General features: G+C 41.2%; 1 protein-coding gene across 3 annotated transcripts; it reads right to left on the bottom strand.

Annotated features, from left to right (window-relative positions):
• Positions 1–587: 587 nt before the first annotated feature.
• On the bottom strand, positions 588–23084 carry ZNF330 (zinc finger protein 330). Of its 3 annotated transcripts, none has more exons than XM_041759942.1 (10): positions 22929–23084; positions 19434–19566; positions 17626–17645; positions 17458–17528; positions 14501–14580; positions 8482–8608; positions 8075–8179; positions 3891–3937; positions 2728–2845; positions 588–1562 (listed from the first exon to the last, which is right to left on the bottom strand). In XM_041759942.1, exons 2-10 carry the CDS (start codon positions 19551–19553, stop codon positions 1288–1290), a joined length of 963 nt encoding a protein of 320 aa, XP_041615876.1. In that variant the 5' UTR covers positions 19554–19566; positions 22929–23084; the 3' UTR covers positions 588–1287. The 3 variants fall into 3 exon arrangements, with proteins under 3 accessions (XP_041615876.1, XP_041615875.1, XP_041615877.1); XM_041759941.1 differs by having other exon boundaries at positions 22938–23076; XM_041759943.1 differs by lacking the exons at positions 19434–19566; positions 22929–23084 and adding an exon at positions 18344–18394.
• Positions 23085–25101: the final 2017 nt, after the last annotated feature.

The following is a 25101-nucleotide window of genomic DNA, read 5'->3' as shown; positions in this document are numbered from 1 at the left end:
CCTCACTTCTCAGGGTCCTGGGTTTTCCCAAGAAGTGCCCTGACTTCTGCGTAATAGAACTGTCTTGACTGGCAACTGTCTTTGAAGTTTATCCAAACAGACTATTAAGTCCTGAGCTTGGTCCCGTTTTCTCAGCCATCCTGCTGCAAGAGACGAGAACTAGTTCCTCTGCATAGAGAGGTCCGCTGGCTCTCACACCTGGCTTCCACAGCCTGTCGTTGCCCTCAGCTGCTCCTCACGTTTCTATGGAGTCAGATCAGCCTAGCAATGCCATCTAGTCCTTTTGTCCTCACAGTTGCAAGCTTCTCCATCCTTCACAAATGCCAGCCAGTGCACATTCCTCTCTGGCGTCCTCCCAGCTCACCGCCAGTGCAAGGTGTACAAATGGAACGTATGCCAGCCACTGCCTGTTCTCCACCTATCACGAATGATGGGGTCTGGCTGTGTAATTCTGCGTCTACCACATCACTGATCTCTGCCGCCTATTTTGCATAGTAGACAAAAGATAAAGCAGTTTATACAAAAATATTGGAAATGCTGTTCAAAATAAGTTTAAAAAGAGCAAGAAATTAAATATCAAAAACATGTAAGTGAAATACTAGATTTATTCAAAGAGAAATGCATAATGCATCTGTGTAGTAATACTGTCTCTGTGTCCCTGAAAGCCAGCTATGTAGGCACCTTTGTCTATACACTTAGGCATTGATAAGAGGTACTGTTCAGGGCACACATTATGAAGAAAGAAATGAATGAGTAATTGATAAAACATACATATCATGACTACTGAAAATAAGATGAATAGGTAATGAAAATTTAGCACTTAACATCTGACTTTCATCCTGAGGACCTACAGGGAAAAATACAATAATCCATTTTACCCGTTACCATCTTACAAAATCAGACCAAATGAATATAAGCAGTGTTTTTTTAATTAAAAAAAGCAGTTTAATCTCAAACAAATATATTACCATCCTATTCTTTTATCCTGTATATGTATCTAATTGGCAAAACCTAGTGATCACTGAAATCAGAAAACTCCAATCCATGATGCTTCAACTGCTTGGATCAATAAGCATCTTACATATGGAACTCATTTTTTCTTATGCTATCAGCTTGATTATCAATCCCTATAAAAATGCTATGCCCTACTCCTTGCCTCCGGAAGCGTGACTGACTAGTGTTTTGCACAAGGCTAAGTGACAGTACTTCTGACACCCACACCTGATTCATCAAGCACACCTTCTGTGGCTCCCCTCAGACCCGGTCACCCATGGGTAAGCAGCGCTCCTAGTTGTCTTGTTCCTCATAGTGAGCATAGCCACTGGCATAGGTCCTTCCTAAATTCAAATTAGTAAATAAATCTGATGACTCAGCGTCTGAATCCTTTCCGACTTCATCGTCTTCGTCTTCATCATCCTCTGCTTCATCTTCATCTTCCTCTTCATCATGGTAGCTGCTATCACCATATTTATCAGAAGAAAGGTTCTTCCAATAGGCATCATACCCAGAGGCTCCATCTCCCTCTTCACCTCCAGTCTGCCTGCCAAATTTCAGGGAGCGTGCTACAAAAGACAGATACATACATGGCACTTTGTCCCGATTCTTTATGTCTTCATTTTCCTCTACAATATACAAAATTATATGAACGTGACTGGCTGATTCTTACTCCTATTTCCTAATTTCTTCACTTGATACTTAGCTGGAAATAAAGGAGACCTTAGTAACAACAATCAGTTCTATCCTACTTGGGAGTCCATATGCATACCATACATAACAAACAATAAAGACAACAGTGTCATTTCACTAAATCTAGAAAAGGCTGGAAAACAAAATAAGAACAACAGCACTCTCCAAACAGAATCCAAATAAAGCATGTTAAAAACTAAAATGCCCTTCATTTGATGGATTAAATTTTTATTTTCAAATCACAGAACTGTTGATTCTATATCATTATACTTTTCTTAAGAGACCTCCTATAGAATTCTGGTGTCCAACAAGGCAAAGCCCTTCATTTCCTCTGCCTAAGCAGCAACACAGCTTAGTGTAAAAAAATCAGCAAAATCATCAATCTCACCTCACTATACAACTACATCTTTGATTAAACAAAAGTACTGTTAGAGTCATCTAGAATTATGCTTCAATTCTGCTGTTCGGTAAAGAGTCAAATTCTCTTTAAAAAAAACTGTAAGCTGCATTACTATAAACATGTTTGTAGTAGTCTTACTCCTTCATAGAAAAGTTATATAAAAACCGCAAAAACAATTTCCTGCAGTAGTGATATATTACGTAATAAGCATAGCTGCTCCAACACCACACACCTACAAAAAGCCTCAGAATGAATTCCAACTTGCAAGCACTGAAGATTACCAGCACTCGAATATTAAAGATTTATAGCTATTCAATTATTTAACAAGGAAAGCTTCAGCAAAAGCAAAAATATCACTTTTTTTGGTCTTAAATTTCAGTATTCACCACGTCATTAACTGAGTCAAATGCCAAATATCACAGTGAATGATGGTGTATTTCTTAAGTTAAATTGAGAAACTTCACCCACAAATTTTCCAAGGCTATAAAATTCTATTTGATTAGGAGAACACATTCATCTCTTCAAATAGGAAGAGGAGGCAAAAATAAAACTAGAAAGAGATAAAAAAAAAAAAGAGAGAGAAAATCTTATCTAAGCAAGGAAGCAAAACCACTCCATTGGTATTTTAAGAAGAGTCTTACTTGACATGCTGAGATCCTTAGTTTCCTGAGTTTCATGTCCACATTTGGGGCAGGGAGGCTGTTTTCCTTTTTCTTGCTTAAACACCTTGCTCCTTGTATGATCATCACAAAAACAAGCCTATATAAGAGAAGTAAAAATAGGCAACTAAGTAATTCAAAAAACATAAAGAATTATCATTCAATATTTCCAGGAAATGTAAAGGCACATTTTTGTTAGGGTAGAGATTAAGAGTTTTGTTGGGACCAGTCACACTCCTGGTTTAAATTTAAGGGAAATGGTCTCTGCCAGAACTCCGGCCTAACATAAAACAAAACTACATAGAGTGTGACACTCTAAGCATATTTATTCATTCATAAATTCAGAGCATTCACAAAGCCCCGCATGACATAATGGTGAACAGTCTATCCACCCTCCCCACCCTCACAGATATACAACCTAATTGGGGACACAGACAAGTGGAAAGGCAATTGTGAGACTGTGTTTCGGTGCATTGAAAGGGAAGTGCAGAGGAAGGGCACTCAACTGGATATGGGATTCGGAAATGCTTTCTGGAAAACATGAAGTGTTGGCTGAGATGTGAAGGAGAACAAGGATACGGTAGGGTAAGAAAAAGTGGAAGAGGGATCTCAGGGAGAGGAAATAGCCAACATAAGAAAGCCACTTGGTCAAATTGGAGCAGATTTGAGAGAGAAAGAAGAGATAGGAAAAGAAGAACCAGAGAAAGGTTGCGGACAGGAAGTGAATCGGCTGCACCTGTTTAGTGATCTTTGACAAACAGAAATGCTGGAGAGAATGTCTAAGGAAATAGAACATTATGGAAATCTTCAGTTTACTCAAACTTACCTAGGCAAGTAAATTTTGTTATTAATTGAAGTATACCCTCAACATTTTGGTTAGAATATTCTCCATAAACATAGGTATAAAAACACTGAGCTAAGATTCAACAAGATCCATGTGCATTAGCGTCAACTCTAAGACAAGCCAACTGGATGACCTTTGGAAAGTCACTCAGCTTTCTCAATCCAACTTCACAACCTCCAAAGTAGAAGAAGTACACTGCATAATGTTTAAAGACTCCTGTAGATTAATTGTAGCCATAAATAATCTAAGGTGGAAGAGTATTGGGACTAAAAACAAAATCTAAAAATAACAGACTGGTTACCTTACAACGGAGACAGGAATGCTGACCAAGTCGATTGCATGAAACACCTATGGGCAAAAATACAAAGGTCCAGATTCAAATTTGGAATGAAAACACTATTTTCCACAGATTTACATTTGATGTACTTAGATCAATTATTAGCTTTTTTTTTTTTTGGTCTCATAATGTAACCCTGAAGATACATGAGATGGAGCCCCAGCCACAAGAAAGGAAACAAAGTTCACAGCCCAGCATTCTTTCACTAGTATGGTGCTAATTTTTCTCCAATCTCCATTTCTCCAGATCTAGGAGATGGCAAACTTCATTAATCGTATTTAGGAAACTGAAATGGGGACGCCTGCATGGCTCAGTGGTTGAACGTCAGCCTTCAGCTCGGGGAGTGATCCTGAAGTCCCAGGATCAAGTTCCACATCGGGTTCCCTGCTTCTCCCTCTGCCTGTGTCTCCGCCTCTCTCTTTATCTCTCATGAATAAGTGAATAAAATCTTTAAAAATAAATAAATAAATAAATAAATAAATCTGAAATGGTGAGACATCCTTTTTTTCCATGACACTGGCTGAAGCTCTTCCCTTTATCACATAATACTTACATCTTAAAAAGAACAATTTTCTCCATTAAGATATAATCTCTCCTGATGAGGCAGGCTACTGCCATTTTTTGCAAAAGTTCTGATAATAGAATAGAATACTTCAGGTGGAAAAGAGTGACTATGAAGAGAAAATAGTGCTCAAATGGGTAGTAAAAAAAATGGAAAAAATCCCAAAATATTTTATCCCCATTTTAGTCAGTAAGCCATGTTAATTTTGGTCATTATGTATAACCACTGAGGAAAAACCTAAACTTACATGCAAATATGTTATAAAAACCAGAATGTTTGGCATATATTGACTGTGTCAGAAATGGAAAAAAAGAAGTGTCAGAGGTATAGAAAGAGAAAATAAGCTAAGTCTTACCCTAATAAAGCCTGAATAAAAACTATTAACTTTCAATTCACTTAGAGGTCTTGGAAAAATAAAAAGGAAAACAAATAAAAGGAAGCCTGTCTTTGTAATACAAATCTTTGACCAGATGTTTCTAATGTGGGAATTCTCTTACTTAATTTTGCTTGGTTCATGGGGAGACTTTTTAATCTGAACAGGCAAATATTTTTTTTTTAACTCAGAAATGATGTTCTTAATTATGTGTATTATTATTATTTCTGTCCACCTATCCTTTCTTCCACAGTATTGCCAATAATTCAGTTGTATTATTTGTCCTACGTGCTAATGGTAAGTTAAAAAATACTGAATACTTACTATACATAGGGGACCCTTGAACAACATGGGTTTGAACTGTGCAGGTCTGCTTCAGTGCAGATTTTTTGGAATAAATAAAGTGCAGTACTTTAAATGTATCTTCCCTTCCTTAGGATTTCCTGAATAACACTTTACTTTCTCTAGCTTACTTTATTGTACGAAAATATTCTATAAAACATACAAAACATGTGTTAACCATTTATGTTATCAGTAAGGCTTCTGGTCAACAGCAGGGTATAAGCAGTTAAGTTTTTGGGGAGTCAAAAGTTTTATGCAGATTTTCAACTGTGCAGAGAGGGTTGGTGCCTCAACCCTCATATTGTTCAAGGGTTAACTATATTAGGCATATAGAGTATACCCAATTACTCCAATAACAACCATATTATTTCATTCAGTCTTTGGGGGAAAAAATTCTGCAATCTCAATCATTTCCATTTGAAGATATGCCCTGGAGTTTTTTGGGTCCCTCTTCATTCAGTTAAAAAAAAAAAAGAAAAGAAAAGAAAAGAAAAAGTTATATTTAACCAAAATGTTAAATCTCATAAATCTCTTTCCAATACACAGCCAGAATACATACTGAGAGTACAAAGCTCCCAACCCAATCTCCCAGTGTAAACCGGGCATTTCTGATGTACAATCTTTTCGTACCTCCCCCCACTACTTGAGTCTTCAACATGCCACAAAGACATGATCCCAAGAAATTAGCTGTTGCCTATTTTACCTTCATCTTTACTTCTGAGAACTCAAAGTAGGATGGAATATGGCCCTGTCAGTCTTCTTTACCTAATTACCTCAAGCCAACACATAAGCACTCCAGTTCACTGCCTAGTTCTTTCTCTCCCCAAGAGTAACAATGTTAGACTTCTACAAAGAATGCATTTCTCCCAGATTCTAAAAATAGTTTGACATTCCTAGTTTTAAACTGGGGAATGGTTGCCTTTTAAAATCTATTTGTAGGTCTTCAGAGTATGTTAAAAGAAAGCAGGTTGGGATGCATCAAAGCCTGATGATAACAAGCCATTTTAAATTAGAAGTCCCCAAGCCATTTTAACTATTTAAAAAAAAAAAAAGAGGCAGAGTCAACACATTTGTTTTTTCTTAAAACATCCTTACCACTGAAATGCAGGTAAATAAGGATTTTAAAGATTTTTCTCTATCTCCCAATTCGCAAGTATAAGGTCAAACCTATAAATGGTGAGCTATGACCAACTAAGGGAGTGGAAACAAGTTATGTGGGGCTTATGTATGTGTTCAGGAAAATATTTCAGAAAAAACAAGCATTTAATGGCAACTGGCAAAGAAAGAATGGCAAGAGAAAAATAGAGCAATGAAAAAATAAAGATAAATCACAGTAAATCAAAGACACCTGGGAATCTGCAACGAACAAGACTTTAATATCAGGTATCAAAGACATATGATAGATTTACCTTAAAATCCTGTCAACTATTCCATTTCTGTATTTTTCTTTTGTCTTTTACTGAATCACTAAAACTTCCTGAGGAAATTATAGTCTTATCACTCACAGTGGCCTGTCTTTGGGGTTCAAATGCTACAAAATATTCAAAGCTCTCAAGCCCCAAATAAAGTAATTCAACTGTTAATATATTTTGCAGAAGACTAAGAATCCCTCAAAAATGCTATATACTTTGAGATGTTCTTTAACCCCTGAGAGTTTCTATAGGAATATTATAAGAATCTATATACATATATATATGCAATCATATATATATTAAAATTGACAACTTATCAACTTTAAATTTATAGGAGAATATAGAGATTAGCATTTCATACCTAAACAAGAACCAAATTCAAGGAAGTGAGTATTTGGGGAATTTCAGCCTTTCCTATAATCACATTTACTATTTAATAAGAACTTTAACACTTCATATGGAGTGTCTTTTTAGTTAACTCTTTGAAAAAGAAATTACACCTTCCTTTAACATATAAGGAAATTCAGCTCTAGAAAGATTTGGTGATTTGTCCAAAATCACATAACTGTAAGTAGAATTTAAGCCATGCTTGACTCTAAATCTTGGCTTTTAAGAATCAAAAATAGAAACAAAATGTAATCTAACTGTAAAGATAATACCATTGATAATACCGAGCCAATAACACTGGTTCTCAAAACTGGAAGATACGTGACAAATATGTGTGTACGTAAAATACATAAGCCTACACCTCAATAGACTTCAAAGACAGAATTGCCAGGGATGAGGCCTGGGGACATGTATTTTTAAAAAAACCTACACAGATGTCTCTGATGCATACTCCTATCTAAAAATCACTGAAACCAACTAGCAGGAACAAACTAGGGGTAGTATCACTTATTGGAGGCATTTAGAAATGTATGTGGCTTTCGGACACCCGGTGGCTCAGTGGTTGAGCATTTGCCTTTGGCTCAGGGTGTGACCCTGGGGTCCTGGGATCGAGTCCTACATCGGGCTCCCCGCAGGGACCCGGCTTCTCCCTCTGCCTATGTCTCTGCGTCTCTCATGAATGAATAAATAAAATCTTATTAAAAAAAAGAAATGTGTGTGGTTTTTGTCCAGAGAGGTGGGGGGGATTCCGTGAGAGTTGTTAACATAACTTGGAGGTGATAACGATATTTAGTACTCAGGACCAGGAAGGCGACAAGCCCTACAATGTCTCATCAATCCCACACAACAAAGAACTGACCCAACCAAAGAGCCAATGGCAATCGCTGTTGAAAAAAACAAACAAAAAAGAAAAAACAGACTGTGGTTCTGAATTTTTTCTAGAAACAGAAAAGAGATATTAAGTTGAATTACAGGCCACAAGAAGCTGAAAAACTAGACTCTTTTTTGAGTCTAACGCTTAAAACTATTAAGAATTCTGGATATTAAGGACATCTGATTTATAAAGACTTACATTTAAATGTTTCCGCCTCTAAAACCTGGCAACTGGCTTGATGTTCAAATTGATCATCTTCGCAGAGGAAGTTATGACAAAAAGAACAACTGAATATTCTGCCTCCTATTGGATTAAAAAACAAAACCCACAAATATAAACATGATAAATTTCAATTTAAAAAACACATTGAAACTTGAAGTTTTAATTAAAATTGAAGTTATATCCATAAAATTGCTCAAAAAAATAGCAATTTATTCCAGATTTACACCAGAATGACACAGTAGTTTTTGTTCTGCTAAAGGCTACAATGAAAACTGCCACAATGAACCATAAAAAAGTGGCCCCTCCTATAAAGAGTGCATCCCGAATGTTTCCAAGTCAGCCTTTACTTACAGTAAAGCTCGCTGCTCGTATGCAACACTCACCATGGTCCCAGACACCTCGTTCACATTCCACACACTCCGCGTCAGTGAGAGGGCAGGCACAGGCATGTGTGCTGAGACATTTCCTTCCGTGGCAGACCCAAGCTTCACAGAAGTCACATATTGCACCCTGCAACCAAGAACACAAAAAATTAGTCTCTGTCACTTGCCTGGCTGCAACCACTGTTTAGCCAATGGCAACCATCAACTGTATACATTTAGCTATTTATCAACCCTCTGTGATAGTGGGTGGCTTCATTAAAAAAAAAAAAAAAAATTGTTTACTCTAAGCCAAAATTAAAAAGGGTTCTCTGAAAATCAAACTACTTCACCAACGGCTGTTTACAATATGTAAAACTTGGCTATAAATCAAAAGAAAAAAGAAGCAAGGGGGAAACTACACACTTAACCCTAACACTAATCATTAAAGGAAGTCATGGAGCTAAAAGTGTTGCCTTCAAACTGAATTCTAATTTGTTTTTGTTTTTTGTTTTTTAAAGATTTTATCTATTTATTCATGAGAGACAGAGAGAGAGAGGCAGAGACACAGGCAGAGGGAGAAGCAGGCTCCCTGCAGGGAGCCCGATGCAGAACTCGATCCCAGGACCCAGAGTCACGACCTGAGCCAAAGGCAGATGCTCAACCACTGAGCCACCCTGGTTCCCCCGAATTCTAATTTGAATGGCGTCCAGAATCCACATTTTAAGCATTCTTATTTGTAGCAATTACAGTAACCGAAGTGAATGTTCTCATTTAGAAATATTTCTGACTTAAGAAAATTCTTTCCTGAATCACTTATAAAATGATTCACATAGCTTTTCCAGAATAACTGAGAAAAATATAAAACTTATGTTTTAAATCATTACTACACTTGTAGAAAAAAAATTAAAATAAAATATACAGAACTAAAAGGGTAAGACTCTTCAACATCAAGATGGAAAGACTATACTTTTTTTTTTTTAAGATTTTATCTATTTATTATGATAGACAGAGATAGAGAGAGAGGCAGAGACACAGGCAGAGTGAGAAGCAAGCTCCACACTGGAAGCCCAACGTGGGATTCGATCCCAGGACTCCAGGATTGCGCCCCGGGCCAAAGGCAGGCGCCAAACCGCTGAGCCACCCAGGGACCCCCAAGACTATACCTTTCAATAACACAATGACATCTACAGAATTTTAAATGCTAGAAAGAATTTAAGAAAATGGGACTAGATGGTTTTTCTCTACAGATGAAGAACAGAGGCCCAAGCCTAAGTCCAAATCCCAGGGCTACATTACAGTACGACTAGGATTTAAACCAGTGTTCTGAATCTCAATTCAGTGTTCTAGTATTTTAGACTCTAACAGAAGTAGTGAAGAACAAATAGGAATGATGTTTTTTGAGCTGTAAAAAAATCATCACTGTGGATAGCAAATCCTCAAATACATCTCTTGGAACAAATATTCAGGGTTCTAGCCACTAAAGATGATACAGTAAACTGAGTAATCCAGAGAGTTTAAAAGAGATGATTTACAAAGGACAGGGAAGGGCTTAGGAAAAAAAAAAAAAGAAAGGATGATGGTGTTACTGCCCCTGAGGCTGAACATGGGGAGTGGAGGGAGTTACCAGACGTTGAGAGAACAGAATGGAGAGGGTTACCTGGCCATATAGAGAGAAATGGTGGCTAATCTATGGCCAAACTAGGATAAACAGGTAGGGAGTGAGCTGGGACAACAAATACCCAGATTGTATTGTCCTCCCATCTATAGGTCTCCTGCCTAAACCCAAAAGGAAGCCAGAGGGTAAGGAAGCCTTTGATGCAGTCCACACACACAGGTCAGGCTCCCAAGGCAAAGCAGGGTGGAGGAGAGGGGAGAGAGGGGAATTTCAACAAATAGAAGACTCCCAGGAAATCACTTTTCTAGAACTTACTGCTAATGATACATAAACCTACCGAAATGTTTAATATAAGAGATCACCCACATTCATACAGCTTAGTGAATTTTTTTAAAAAGCATTTGATAAAACTGGACTTAAGCAAGCTACCAAAGATTACACTGATTTATGAATAAAGATTGACAATCCTATTTAAAATGAAGAGGAATTCACAAGATAGAATTAAATCTAGTGCAGCTTCTGTAAGATATGCACATGTGAAATTATCAATATAAAGGTGTGCTTCATAATGGAAAATTATGTTCTTGGGAAGTTGCTATAAAGTATCTGCTTGATATAAAAGTACCGTTACTTTCCTCATGGAATGAAATTTGGACCTGAGCATAAAATCACATAACAGAGGGTGCCTGGGTGGCACAGTCAGTTAAGCATCGGACCCTTGGCTTCAGATCAGGTTGTGATTTTAGAGTTGTGAGATCAGCCCCATGTTGGGCTCTGCACTCAGTGTGAAGTCTCATTGGGTTTCTCTCTCCCTCTTCCTCCTCTCCTCTCTCAAATAAACAAAAAAAATAAATCACACATCAGAATACAGTAAAACTGGTTAAAAAGATAACATTTTTTAGTGAAAAAGAGAACGAAATGCATCACACAACTATTCTTATTATAGCATACCTCATTTTATTGTGCTTCATTTTACTACACCTGACAGTGTATTCTTTACAAACTGAAGGTATGTGGCTACCCTAGCATCAGTGGTGCCACTTTTTCCAATACCATTTGCTTACTTCCTGTCTCTGCATCACATTTTGGTAATTCTCACAATATTTCAAACTGTTTTATTATTATTATATTTGCCATGATGATCTATGATCAATGATCTTTGGTATTACTATTGTAATTGTTCCGGAGTGCCACAAACCGTGCCCATGTAAGACAGCAAACTCAATCAAGTAAATGTTATGTGTATTCTGACTCTTTTACTGACCAGCTGTTGACCCCCACCTCTCTCCCTCACCTCGGGCCTCACTATTCCCTGAGACGTGACAATATTTTTTTTTTTTTAAGATTTTATTTATTTATTCATGAGAGACACACAGGGAGAGGCAGAGACATAGGCAAAGGGAGAAGCAGGCAGGGAGCCTGATGTGGGACTCGATCCTGGAGTCCCAGGATCACGCCCTGGGCCAAAGGCAGATGCTCAACCACTGAGCCACCCAGGCGTCCTGAGACATGACAATATTAACATTAGGCCAATTAATAACCCTACAATGGGTTCTAAGGGTTCAAATGAAAAAGCTGTCCATTTCTCACTTTTAAATCTAAAGCTAGAAATGATTAAATTTCATGAGGAAGGCATGTTGAAAGCTGAGATAAGCCAAAAGTAAGCCTCTTGAGCCAAATATTCAGCTGAGCTGTAAACAGGAAAACAAAAAAAAAGCTCTTGAAGGAAACTAACAGTGCTACTCCAATGAACACACGAATGATAAAAAAGCAAAACACCCTTACTGCTGATACGGAGAAAGTCTGAGTGGTCTAGACAGAAGATCGAATCAGCCACAACATTCTCTTAAAACAAAGCCTAATCCAGAGCCCTAGCTCTCTTCAGTTCTACTACAGCTGAGAGAGGTGAGGAAGCTCCAGATGAAAAGTTTGTAGGTAAGAGGTTGGTTCACGAGGCTTAAGGAAAGAAGTTGTCTTCATAACATCAAAATGCAAGGTGAACAAGTGCTGATACAGAAGCAACAGCCAAGTCACCTAGAAGACCCAGCTAAGATAATTAATGACGGTAGCTACACTAAGCAACAGATTTTCAATGTTGACAAAAGAGCCTTATATTTAAAGATGATATCTAGGATTTTCATAGGTAGAGAAGTTAGTGTCTGGCTTCCAAGCTTCAAAAGACAGGCTGACTCTCCTGGTAGGGGCTAACAGCGCTGGTCACTTTAGGCTGAAGCTGATGCTAATTTACCATTCTGAAAATCCTAGAGCCCTTAGGAATTATGCTCAATCTACTCTGCCTGGGCTCATTAAATGGCACAAGAGAGCCTGGATGACAGCACATCGATTTACGACACAGTTTACTGAATACTGTTGAGACCTACTGCTCAGAAAAAGGATTCCTTTCAAAATAGGACTGTTCACTGACAACCAGCTGGCACTCAACAGCTCTGATGGACAGGTACAATGAAACTAATGTTGCTTTCATGCAGGCTAACACAACATCCATTCTGCATTGAAAGTCATTTCGACTTTCAAGTCTTTTTATTTAGTGATATGTTTCATAAAGTTATAGCTGCCACAGATACTGATCCATCTAATGGATCTGGGCAAAGTAAATTGAAAACCTAGAAAGGATTCACAATCCTAGATGCCTTTTAAGATCATCAGTGATTCATGATTAATGTTGATCAAAATATCAACATTAACAGAATAGGAAGAAGTTGATTCCAACCACCATGGATGACTTTGAGGGGTTTGAGTCTCCAGTGAGAAAGTAACTGCAGATGTGGTAAAAATACAAGAGAATAAAAAGTGGGGCCTGAACATGGGACTGAACTGCTGCCATCTCATGGTAAAACTTGAACAGATGAGGAGTTGCTTCTTATGAATGAACAAAGAAAGTGGTTTCTTGAGATGGAATCTCCTCCTGGTGAAGACACTGTGAAGACTCCTGAAATGACACCCTAGGATTGAGAATATTACATAAATTTGGTTTATAAGGTACTAGCAGGGTTTGCGAGGACTGACTCAGTTTTGAAAGAACTTCTCCTGTGGGTAAAATGCTATCAAATAGCATCACATGCTATGGAGAAACGGTTATTTTATTAAGACATTGCAACAGCCACCCCAACCTTTAGCAACCACCACCCTGATCAGCAGCCAACAACACTGAGGGAAGACCCTCCACCAGCAAAAGATTATGACTCACTGAAATACCAAACGATGATTAGCATTTTATAGCAATATTTTTTAATTAAAGTATTTAAAATGTTTCTTCAGATTAATGCTATTATACATTTAATAAATTAGAGTATAGTAAACACTGTAAGCATTGCCTTTATATGCACTGGGAAATCAAAAAATTAATTTTGACTTGTTCTACTGCAGTATTTGCTTTATTGCAACTGTCTGGAACCAACCCACAATATCTATGAGGTATGCCTCAGGTATTTAAAACAATGAATTTCCTTAGAAAATCCTACATACAGAGAAAATTATGTATAAGTCTATGTTAAATATGTATTCTTTATTGAAATGTAAAGCTATAAAAAAGCTACTAATACTAGGTTCTTTTGAAACCAGGCTTCTTTTACATCAAAAGCTTGAACTTGGGGATCCCTGGGTGGCTCAGCGGTTTAGCGCCTGCCTTTGGCCCAGGGCGCGATCCTGGAGACCCGGAATCGAGTCCCACGTTGGGCTCCCGGTGCATGGAGCCTGCTTCTCCCTCTGCCTGTGTCTCTGCCCCTCTCTCTCTCTCTCTCTATGTCTATCATAAATAAATAAATAAATCTTAAAAAAAAACAAAAGCTTGAACTTTGTTTAAGCAGAGCTTTCAGTACAGTAAATGACACTCTATGAAGTCTGATTAAGACAATTTAGAAAGGTACCATTGACAAATGAATTTTTAAGTCAACTTTAAATAAGTTTCCATTTCTTGTATGTTTTCCAATAAGACAAACAGGAAGCAATAAAAAGTAAGTGGATAATATAGGAAAATCATACAAAGAATATTCCATAGATAACAAAGGAAACTCCAAACTGATTGAATCAAGGACAAAATAGTGCTATTTAATAGTGAAAGGGAATAGAGGGGAAGGGAGAAGAAATGGGTAGGAAATATCAGAAAGGGAGACAGAACATGGAAGACTCCTAACTCTGGGAAATGAACTAGGGGTGGGGAAGGAGAGGAGGGCGGCAGGGGGGGGGGGGGGGGGTGACTGGGTGGCTGGCACTGGGGGGGGCACTTGACGGGATGAGCACTGGGTGTTATTCTGTATGTTGGCAAATTGAACACCAATAAAAAATAAATTTATTATTACAAAAAAAAAAAAAAATAGTGCTATTTAGAAAAAAATAACCATTGATTAGAAAGACTTTTCTTATCCTTGGAAACCTGTTCCTCGAAGAGCTAGAAAAGAAACTTACCACCATTGCAAGGCCAGTACTGTACACACCAGCATGCTTTATGACACAGTCTGAAGACTTCATCATGCACTTTGTTTTCCCTAGTAAGAAACAAATCTGCTTATTAGTCTTGCAAAGTAGTACATGTAAGTATTCACTGATTCTGCTTTTTATCTAGCCTAAATTTCTGAGAAATAACTTGAAAATGGACAGAAATCAGTTTACTACTCATGTTACTTAAAAAAAAGAGAGAGAGAGAGAGAGAGAGAGACGGATGTAACTGAAATCTAACCTGATTCAGATCTTTTAAGATTAGAAATTTATTAGTAAATCTATAAAAATGTATTGCACAATAAAAGTATATGCTAATTATTGTTTGCACTACAATCAGAAATTGCAAATTACAGTTTATAATCTAACAGTCATTAAAGCAATTTAAAATCTTATGAATTTTCAGATGAATTAATACAGATTTTAAAAAACACATGCTTTAAAATGGATTTTACAGTTTATAATTCAGAACGAAAACAGTCTAGTTTGAAGTTGTGTATTTCTTTCAATGGAACATCTCAAACCAAACCAATGATTATGCAACATTTTTAAAGTTTATCCATATGTAAAAATTTACAAACATAGCTCCCACGAAAACATTCTTCCAAAAGGATTTTTAAATAGCGCCCAAGTGAGAAGGAAAAAACAGGAATACAGTGATAGAGCTAAAAAGCAAAATATAGCCACAAATGCTCGGATCTAAGAAAATTAAAAAACATGAAAGAAACAGGATATTCACTCATAAACTATGTCAAAATTAATGGTGACATAATAATCACCCATCTCAGACTCTGCATAGTAGTATATGAAACACACAGAAGATGCACAATTTTCCATTATCTTGATTATCTGAGGAACAAAGCTAATACAAAAGGAAATGGGAAGAGAGACTGGAAATGAGAGACAGCAGCTACCCAACTGCTCCATGTCTAAGAAGAACAGGAATCAGTAAGTGGGAAATAAATCCATGTTCCTAGCACTACAGAACTCAAGCCCAGACAACACTGAAAATATGGGACGGTCCTAGCAAGAACTTAATGTTCTCCATAATCTATTTTCTCTCTCTCTCTCTCTCTTTTTTTTTTTTTTGGTAAGCTTTCACTTATTTATTTGAGAGAGAGCACACACAAGTTGGAGGAGGAACAGAAAGAGAGGGATAAGCCAGACCTGCCTCCAAGTGGGGAGCCTGAAGCAGGGCTCAATCCCAGGATCCTGTGATCATGACCTGAGCTAAAGTCAGACATTTAACCCACTGAGCCAACCAAGTGCCCCTCTATTTTCTCATTCTATATTCACCTGTCTTTTCTCAAATAAGGATGTAAAATCTGGCAGACAAGTAATCTCTCTAGGCCAGTATTTTTTTTTAAGTAGGCTCCATACTGGGCCTGCTTAATGTGGAGCTTAAACTCATGACCCTGAGATCAAGACCTGAGCTGATAAACCTCAAAAGATGGCCTCTTTGAAAACTAGAGCTACACTAGAAATATTCAGGGATGTAGCCCTAAACATTCCTAACATTCTGCAATGTTATTCTACATAAGCACATTTATATGAGCATATCCCTAACTGTGTTCTACCTGAAACTATCATCCCATAACCAAAGGGAACATTTGTTCAAATAAAAGTTTGAGGAGTAAATCTGGAGTGAACAAAATTAATCAGGTTTCTTTACTGGAGGTCTTCAGAACCTTTAACACACAACTATGTAACAGAAATCTCCCACATAGAAAGGCAGGGATGAAACAAGCAGCATTTCTCAAATGTATGCATTATTTTAAGAAATACCTATTAAGGGGGATCTGGGTGGCTTTGTCATTTAAGCATCTGACTCTTGATTTCGGCTCAAGTCCTAATCTCATGGTTGTAAGAGCAAGCCCCACATCAAGCTCTACACTGGGCAAGAAGCATGCTTGAGATCCTCTCTTTCCCTTTGCCCCTCTCTCTGTCTCTTTCTCCCTCTCTCGGAAAGAAAAGAAGGAAAGAAAAAAAGAAAAAAAGAAAAGAAAAGAAAAGAAAAGAAAAGAAAAGAAAAGAAAAGAAAAGAAAAGAAAGAAAAGAGAAAAGAAAGAGAGAGAAAGAAAGAAAGAAAGAAAGAGAGAAAGAGAAAGAAGAAAGAAAGAAAGAAAGAAAGAAAAAGAAAGAAAGAAAGAGAAAGAAAGAAAGAAAGAGAAAGAAAGAAAGAAAGAAAGAAAGAAAGAAAGAAAGAAAGAAAGAAAAAGAAAGAAAGAAAGAAAGAAAGAAAAAAAGAAAGAAAGAAAGAGGAGGAAAGAGGAAAGGCAAGGCAAGGTCAGGCCAGGCCTATTAATAGCTCAGGTATTCTGTGGAAGGCTATTTGGAAAACAGCTATCTTGTTGCTCTATGAACTACCATTTAGTTTTACTTTGAATAATCATTTTCCCTGAATAAAAGTTTTCACTTATACCTGGGAACTGAGTATGTGGCTTAGGAACTCTATTACAATCACTTGGGAAAATATATGAGGAAACTCAAGAATCACATGCTAAATGCAAAACAGGAAGAAAATGGCACCAGGTAAATGTGGAACACAATTATTCTCGTTGGCTTAAGATACTATGGGCAATATCAGAAGGAATCAAAACTCGGAAAAGTATACAAACACATATCAAGAAGACTAAGTAAGTGCAACTAAAAATTCAGATCACCAAATGTTATTAGTCTAAAATGTGATCTTATAATGTTTACGACACAGTGGTAACCTATATCTAAGCTGTATCTTAATTATTTTTCAGTATTACATCAAAGAGACAAAATCAAAACTTGATAGCATTAGGTCAAGTAACAGTTCATTTTATTAAGGGTAAAATCTAACAGTACTATAAAAAAATAATAAATCCACAGGTTCAAACTGCCAAACAAATGTTTGATAAAATAAAAGGCTTACGTATGCTTAGTTATCATATACTCACCACACTGTGCACAAATTGGTAACTTCTGTACAGAGTTGCAGAAGTAGCAAAACGCTCTATTCTTCTGCCGCCTTGTCATGTAAGATAAAATTTTAAAATGCAGTATCAGATAAAAGGCAAAAGGATCTATATTACTACATATATATAGAAAAAGAAATAAAAATTTACCTCTGACACTTGTCACATTCCTGTAAAATATAAAAACATAATGTTAATTTTCTGATTGAAAACTGCAAATTTATTTGCTTTACAAAGAATACCCAGTTTTTCATGTTAAAATTTAAGTGACACTTCCCCAAAGCCTCCACATATACAAGCGTCCATACATACTTTAATAACAAAGGTATGCTCCTGGGCATACCACACCAAAGAAAGAAGTGGCATTTCTACAAGAGGCTACATAAATAAAGCAGCAGTTTGGTTTCTGGTTGTGTTCTATTCCTGTTGCTTTTTTTTTTTTTTCAAACAAATACTACAGAATGGACATAAGAAATAGTAGAGAACAAAATATGATGAAGCTCACAGAAAATCTAGAATCTCAAACGTGGTACTAAAAATTCTCAACAATCTGATCCCTAATAACTTTCAAACCGTGTTGGCCTATTCTCTTTAGATTCAAGTCACTATTTGTCAGCCATTCGTGAAATAGGTCTTGTATTCGCTTTTTCCATGCCTTACTATTCTAATACTTTTTCTTGAGAAGTCTATCCTTACAATCTTGACCTGTTCAAAGTTCTGGTGATGAACCCACCTGCCCTATGAACTGCACCCCATCTATGCACTCAAGCTAATCCCCACTATGTCCAAATGTACCTTAGTCTTAATTGTACACTTACACTGTACAACACTTATCAAACTTTAGCCTTCATTGTGTGCATTTACATACGTGAGTCCATTCTTTTGTTGGTCCCATACTCCTCCAGAAATGACCCTGAAGAGAGTCTCTACCATCTGTCCTACTTGTGTTATGTAATCCTGCCCCGCCCAGTGCCAGCTGTAAATGTTAGTCCTGATATGGACACCTGACCAAGTCTGATCTATCAGAGTTCTTTCCCTCTCTGACAACATTAGGTAGTATCAGACACACAAGCTACCAGTACCTAACAAACCCAAACAAATGGGGTTAAGTCTCAGCTACGTTAGCTGATAAACTCTATTTCTCCCTAAATTTACTTAAGTTGGATTTGTCACTTATAAACAAACAAATCTTAAGTAATACACAAGACAACTAATCTATAAACTTGTCAAGACAAGGACTGTATCATTCATCTTTGTATACCCCACAAGGCCTAAAATAGTACCTCGCACAAGGTACATACAAAAGAAACACTTGGGAAATTAAGTCGTATTAAGCATTTCGTATGATGTTTAGAAGAAACAAAAGAAGAAGAAGAAAGAGAAGAAGGAGCAGCAAAAGAAAAAGTAGAGAGGATGAGAAATAGGGAAATATGGGACAACACAGAGAAACAGGGTCAAAAAAGCAAAGGGGGATAATCACATGGTAATCTTGCTTTTTTCACATTTTGACCAAACACGCCCAGAAATGATCAGGACTGACGTACTGAGCACAGGAAAAGAGGGTAATAGAACAGGCAGCCGAGAGAGGTCAAGAAAAGTAAAAAGTTTAGAAAAGAGAAATCAAATGAGTTAAGAACTGCTGGGAGAAATAATGCAAAGGCTCCAATAGGAACAATTAAGTTAATGCAGATCGAGTCAGAGAAGACAACACAGTTCCTAGTATGTATTCTTGTGTCCTATTTATCACCAACAGCAACCAAGTAACCTGCTAGGTTTATAAATAACATAAAATCGAAATCATTGCTACTCCCCATTAATGAAAACAATACCTCTAACACAGATTTGAAATTCAGTAAAATACATGCAGCAGCACTGTATTCACTAAAACGTCATTCAAGCGTCTTTCACAGAAGTATTATGTTTTTGAACCATCAACAGGCATCCAAAAAAGCTGTTACCATTGATGCATTGCATGGGTGTTTAGCCAAATCGATGGTGCTTCTCGATGCTCTGAGCTGTTTTTCACGTTCCCGACGGCTCTCTGCCTTCTTCCTCGCACCAGTCTTTTTTTTAGGCATTTTACCTCACTTTCTACACAAGAAAACAAAGAAGAAACAATTGCCTGGTTGCATTTGTTATTTTAAATAAACTAAGAAATAGTACAATGAAGTGTTTTTACTCTCGTTAAATTTTAGACTCAATCCTGTCACTTTGGTAAGCACATTTTAAGCTTTTATGAAATATTAAATATACATTAGTCATAATAAAATAGATGACTTTTAAAATAAGGCACTTATGGGCAGCCCTGGTGGCGCAGCGGTTTAGCGCCGCCTGCAGCCCAGGGCGTGATCCTGGAGACCCTGGATCGAGTCCCATGTCAGGCTCTCTGTATGATGCCTGCTTCGCCCTCTGCCTGTGTCTCTGCCTCTCTCTGTCTCTATAAATAAATAAAATCTTAAAAAAAAAAAAAAAAAAATAAGGCACTTATTTGCACTAGCAAACAATTCTCAAAAATGTAGACATCAAAACAATTTATCCCAGAAACCAAATGTTGTCTTTTCCCACCAGGAATAAAAGGAAAAGTTTCTCTGATGCTAAGTATTTTTTTTTTAAGATTTTATTTATTAATGGGAGACATGAGAGAGAGGCAGAGACACAGGCAGAGGGAGAAGCAGGCTTCATGCAGGGAGCCTGACGTGGGACTCGATCCCGGGTCTCTAGGGTCACACCCTGGGCTGAAGGCAGACGCTCAACCACTGAGCCATCCCCAATGCTAAGTATTCTTTAACAATTACTCTGTAGATGGGGCGCCTGAGTGGCTCAATCGGTGAACATCTGACTCCATTTCAGCTAAAGTCCTGAACCAGGTGTACTGGAACCAAAGCCCCACCCCAACCAGGCCCCAGGTTCAGCAGGGAGTCAGCTTGAGGACTCTTTCTTCCTCTGCCCCTCCCCCTGCTCGGGATCCGCTGTCTTTCTCTCTCTCTCTCAAACAAATAAATCGTTATAAAAAATAAAGGTAAAAAAATAGAAATTACTCTGTACCAAATTTCTAAAAATTAGGCCTATATCACTGACAAGAGTTAAAGAGTATATTATTTACTCAACTCACATCATTTTTTTCAGCTATACATTCAACTAGATAGTAAGATTTGAAATACAACAAGTCTTATTTCTCCTGTGTAACACCTAAACAAAATATCTAACAAGCGAAGTCAAATGACATTAGCTACAAAGCCAAACGTCTCTGAAAAGATACTAAAGGTATTACAGTTGCTTTGACTCTGAAAGATGCTCTTCTCTCTACATGTAAGTGAACTAAGAGCTCAGACCTATGCTGAAGAGCATGTGTTACACGAGTACGTTTGCAAAGTTCTGTACAAATAAGGACTTTAGGACTCGCTTTCACCTTTCATCACTTGGTTGAAAGAACCACCACATTTAGAAAAACGAGATTTTTACTCCATATAACACGTTTTTAGTTGGCTTTTCATCCAATCTGCAGACTACAAGTTCCCTGAGGACTTCGGCCCAGCCACTCGTGAGCATGTTTACCTCCCTGCCCTGCCTGGCATCTATCCAGCAGCCAAGAAACGAGGAGACACACCAATAAAGGGGCCCATGTACTTGCTTCAAAGGAAGAATCCCAAATTCCTTAACATTCTTCAAAACACGTTATTTCTTTAAGTCTTTTCTAAGAGTGAGACTCAAAAACCAACTGTGGAAATTCCTTAAAAAATACAGGTTTGGGATCCCTGGGTGGCTCAGCGGTTTAGCGCCTGCCTTCAGCCCAGGGTGTGATCCTGGAGTCCCGGGATTGGGTCCCAGGTCGGGCTCCCTGCGTGAAGCCTGCTTCTCCCTCTGCCTGGGTCTCTGCCTCTCTCTGTGTGTCTCTCGTGAATAAATAAGATCTTAAAAAAAAAAAAATAAATACAGGTTTACATGTCCAGGCCCTAGTCAAGACCTACAAATTCTGAACATTCAAGGGATAAGATTAAGAGTCGCTGGGGACTCTGACACAACCTCCCAGAACACATGACCATTCCCTTCAAATAAACCAAAACATGACAACAAAACAAATGTTCCTGATACATGGAAACAGCAGCTCCCAAGAAACCACCCTTTGAAGAAATTTGCATTTCTCATTTTAAGAGCCCTGTTATAATAGGGGCGAAATCGTGCAATTTTTCCTACTTTGGGTTTTGACTCTTAGGGCTAAAATGTCCAAGCAAAAGCCAAGTAAGTGGTGGGACACGGAGACTCAAAAACACACACAGATGGGGCCAGGTGGCCCGCCAGGTGGCCCGCCAGGTGGCCCTCCAGGTGGCCCGCCAGGTGGTCCGCCAGGTGGCCCGCCAGGTGGCCCTCCAGGTGGCCCTCCAGGTGGTCCTCCAGGTGGCCCTCCAGGTGGCCCGCCAGGTGGCCCTCCAGGTGGTCCTCCAGGTGGCCCGCCAGGTGGCCCGCCAGGTGGCCCGCCAGGTGGTCCGCCAGGTGGTCCTCCAGGTGGCCCGCCAGGTGGTCCTCCAGGTGGTCCGCCAGGTGGCCCTCCAGGTGGTCCGCCAGGTGGCCCGCCAGGTGGTCCTCCAGGGGGCCCGCCAGGTGGTCCGCCAGGTGGTCCTCCAGGTGGTCCGCCAGGTGGCCCGCCAGGTGGCCCTCCAGGGGGCCCTCCAGGTGGTCCTCCAGGTGGCCCTCCAGGTGGTCCTCCAGGTGGCCCGCCAGGTGGCCCGCCAGGGGGCCCTCCAGGTGGTCCTCCAGGTGGCCCTCCAGGTGGTCCTCCAGGTGGCCCGCCAGGTGGCCCTCCAGGGGGCCCTCCAGGTGGTCCTCCAGGGGGCCCTCCAGGTGGTCCGCCAGGTGGCCCTCCAGGGGGCCCTCCAGGTGGTCCGCCAGGTGGCCCTCCAGGTGGTCCGCCAGGTGGCCCGCCAGGTGGCCCTCCAGGGGGCCCTCCAGGTGGTCCTCCAGGTGGCCCGCCAGGTGGCCCTCCAGGTGGTCCTCCAGGTGGTCCTCCAGGTGGCCCTCCAGGTGGTCTGCCAGGTACATCCGGGCCCAAGAGGCGGCCCCCTCGGTCTTTACGTTAAAACCACCCAAATCTACAGGGAGGTAAAGGCTGTGCAGTGGCCCCGCCGGAGGGGCTCCGAAAACAATCCGGGGGGTGGGGGGATGCAGGGAATGGCCTCAAGCTGAGCCTCGGTTTTTTCTCCTCCAATTTGTCTTAGAGACGAAAGCGTGAGCCCTTCCCCCGCCTTCTGCGGGCTCAGTTAAGCCCGTCTCCAGCCTGCCTCGACTTCTCCAACCCGATGGGGAACAGGGACATCAGCGCGGCTCCGCAGGGGAGCCTGCGGCCGAGGACCCGGGGGCGGGGGGTCGCGGGGGGTCGCGGGGGCCACGCGGCTCGCGGCACGGACGACCATCCCCCGCCCGCGGGACACCCTCCCTCCCCCGCGCCCCGGGCCGACCTCGCTCACCCTTGCGGGGAGGCCGGGCTCCCTCCTGGGGCCGAGGGGCAGGGCACGGCGCGAGGCCGGCGCGACCGCGGCACAGGGCACCCGCGGGGCCGCCACGCCGGGGAGAACCTACTACGACCGGAGGCCGGGCGCAGCCGACTTCCGCCACTAGGCGCCGGGCCGGATATCCGCCTACGTCGGCAGCGCCCGTACGGACACGCGCAGACCGGAAGCGGCCCGCCCACTTCCGTTGGCCCCGCCCACTCCCGGAAGTGCGCCTCGGCGGAGCGGGGACCGGACGCCCGAAGGAGGAGGAGGCGGAGACGCGGGAGCGCGGGAGGCCGGAGGGCGCGGCGGCCGCCTGTGGCTCCTCAGACCGCGGGAAACCCAACGGGAGGAGGAAATGCGTGCACAGCCGCGGGACTGCGCGCGCCGCCTCAAACGGGGAATTCTTGTGGAGACGCCGCGGCCCGCCGCCATCTTGGTGCCTCGTGGCGTTGGCGGCGCCGACTGTGGGCGCCCCCGCGGCCGCGCTCCGCCGCGTGTGCCGCCCGCTCCGCCGCCGCCGCCCAGCGGCCCCGACCACGCGCCGCGCCCGCGCGCCTCCTCCGCCCCGCCCGGGGCTGCCCCGCCCTCGCGCCCCCTTCGTCGCCGCGCCACACGTTCGCCCTCGTGTTCCGCCTGTCGCCGCTCCTCGTCGGCGGAACCCGGCGCCCCGGGTCCTGACTCCGCCCCTCCCCCTCTGCTCTCGGCCCCGCCGGCCCCACCGCGCGGCTCGGCCCCCGCCTCGCCTGGAAACCGTCCGGCGTCGCGCTCGCCCGCTTGCCCTTTTCACGAAGACTAAACATCTCATATTTTTTTTTTTTTTTTTTTTAGGATTTCATTTATTTATTCATGAGACACAGAGAGAGAGAGAGGCAGAGACACAGGCAGAGGGAGAAGCAGGCTCCATGCGGGGAGCCCGACGTGGGACTCGATCCCAGGACCCCGGGGTCACGTCCTGAGCCCAATTGGGGCAGACGCTCCACCTCTGAGCCCCCCCCCCCCAATCCCGACTTCGGATCTCCTGCCTCTTCCATTTGCTCCCCATCCGTGACCTCTCTGCTGTCTTCCCTTCCTTTTCCCCTCAGTCTATGAAATGCCGTTTATCACATCGATCACAATTTGCTTTACTTTTCTTATCGATCCCACCAACCGGAACGCTCCCTATTCTGTTCATTCAACAGCTTGCCTTTTGTTTTCTGTACCAAACTTAGTGTTGTTAAGGGGGAAAAATGTACACAATCATGATTTCACTCTACGTAAGGAAGTTACCTCCACAAGGCTCTCAAAATTACTCTTCAGTCCTATATTTTCCTAATGAGATCATTTCCGTCATCTACGTGTTTTTGTTTTTTTTTTTAAGATTATTTACTTATTCATGAGAGACACACAGAGAGGCAGAGACACAGGCAGAAGGAGAAGCAGGCTCCATGCAGGAGCCTGACGTGGGACTTGAGCCCAGGACTGTAGGATCACACCCTGAGCTGAATGCGGCGCTAAACCGCTGAGCCACCCGGGCCACCCCATCTACATGGTTTTATTCAATCTTCTCCCCTTCCCTCAACCTTCCATCACTTTCCCCATCAATTTTAGCAGATGTTATATTTCACAGAGAGAATAGAGTATCAATAATGATCCTATTTCACTTTATGTTCCTGGCTTCCTGATTGCTTGACATATGTAGTATTAACTCCTAAGTTTACAGGTGAGTAAACGGGCAGAGAGACTGTGAAACTTACCACAAGATCACACAGATGATTTTTGGCTTATGGGATTGTCCACTGCAGCAATTCTTAAATCTTTTCATTTTAAGACCCCTTAAAAACTTCTTTTTTTTTTTTTAAGGTTTTTTATTTATTTATTCATGATAGTCACAGAGAGAGGAGAGAGGCAGAGACACAGGCAGAGGGAGAAGCAGGCTCCATGCAGAAGCCTGACATGGGACTTGATCTCAGGACTCCAGGACTGCGACCCAGGCCAAAGGCAGGCGCCAAACCACTGACCCACCCAGGGATCCCAAGACCCCTTAAAAACTCTTAATTAGGGATCCCTGGGTGGCGCAGCGGTTTGGCGCCTGCCTTTGGCCCAGGGCGCGATCCTGGAGACCCGGGATCGAATCCCACGTCAGGCTCCCGGTGCATGG

Source organism: Vulpes lagopus, chromosome 6 (assembly GCF_018345385.1).
Source record: "Vulpes lagopus strain Blue_001 chromosome 6, ASM1834538v1, whole genome shotgun sequence".
NCBI classification, from domain to species: Eukaryota; Metazoa; Chordata; class Mammalia; order Carnivora; family Canidae; genus Vulpes; species Vulpes lagopus.
This window is presented reverse-complemented; position numbering and strand designations above follow the sequence as displayed.

Bases quoted from the DNA above. Each gene is read 5' to 3' on its own strand.
- ZNF330 (XM_041759942.1), bottom strand. From the start codon at position 19,553: ATGCCTAAAAAAAAGACTGGTGCGAGGAAGAAGGCAGAGAGCCGTCGG. The intron at 17,646-19,433 runs GTAACAGCTTTT...TATATTTTACAG, and splicing joins ACCCATGCAATGCATCAATG to GAATGTGACAAGTGTCAGAG. The intron at 1,563-2,727 runs GTAAGACTCTTC...TGTCTTTTGTAG, and splicing joins TAAGGATCTCAGCATGTCAA to CACGCTCCCTGAAATTTGGC.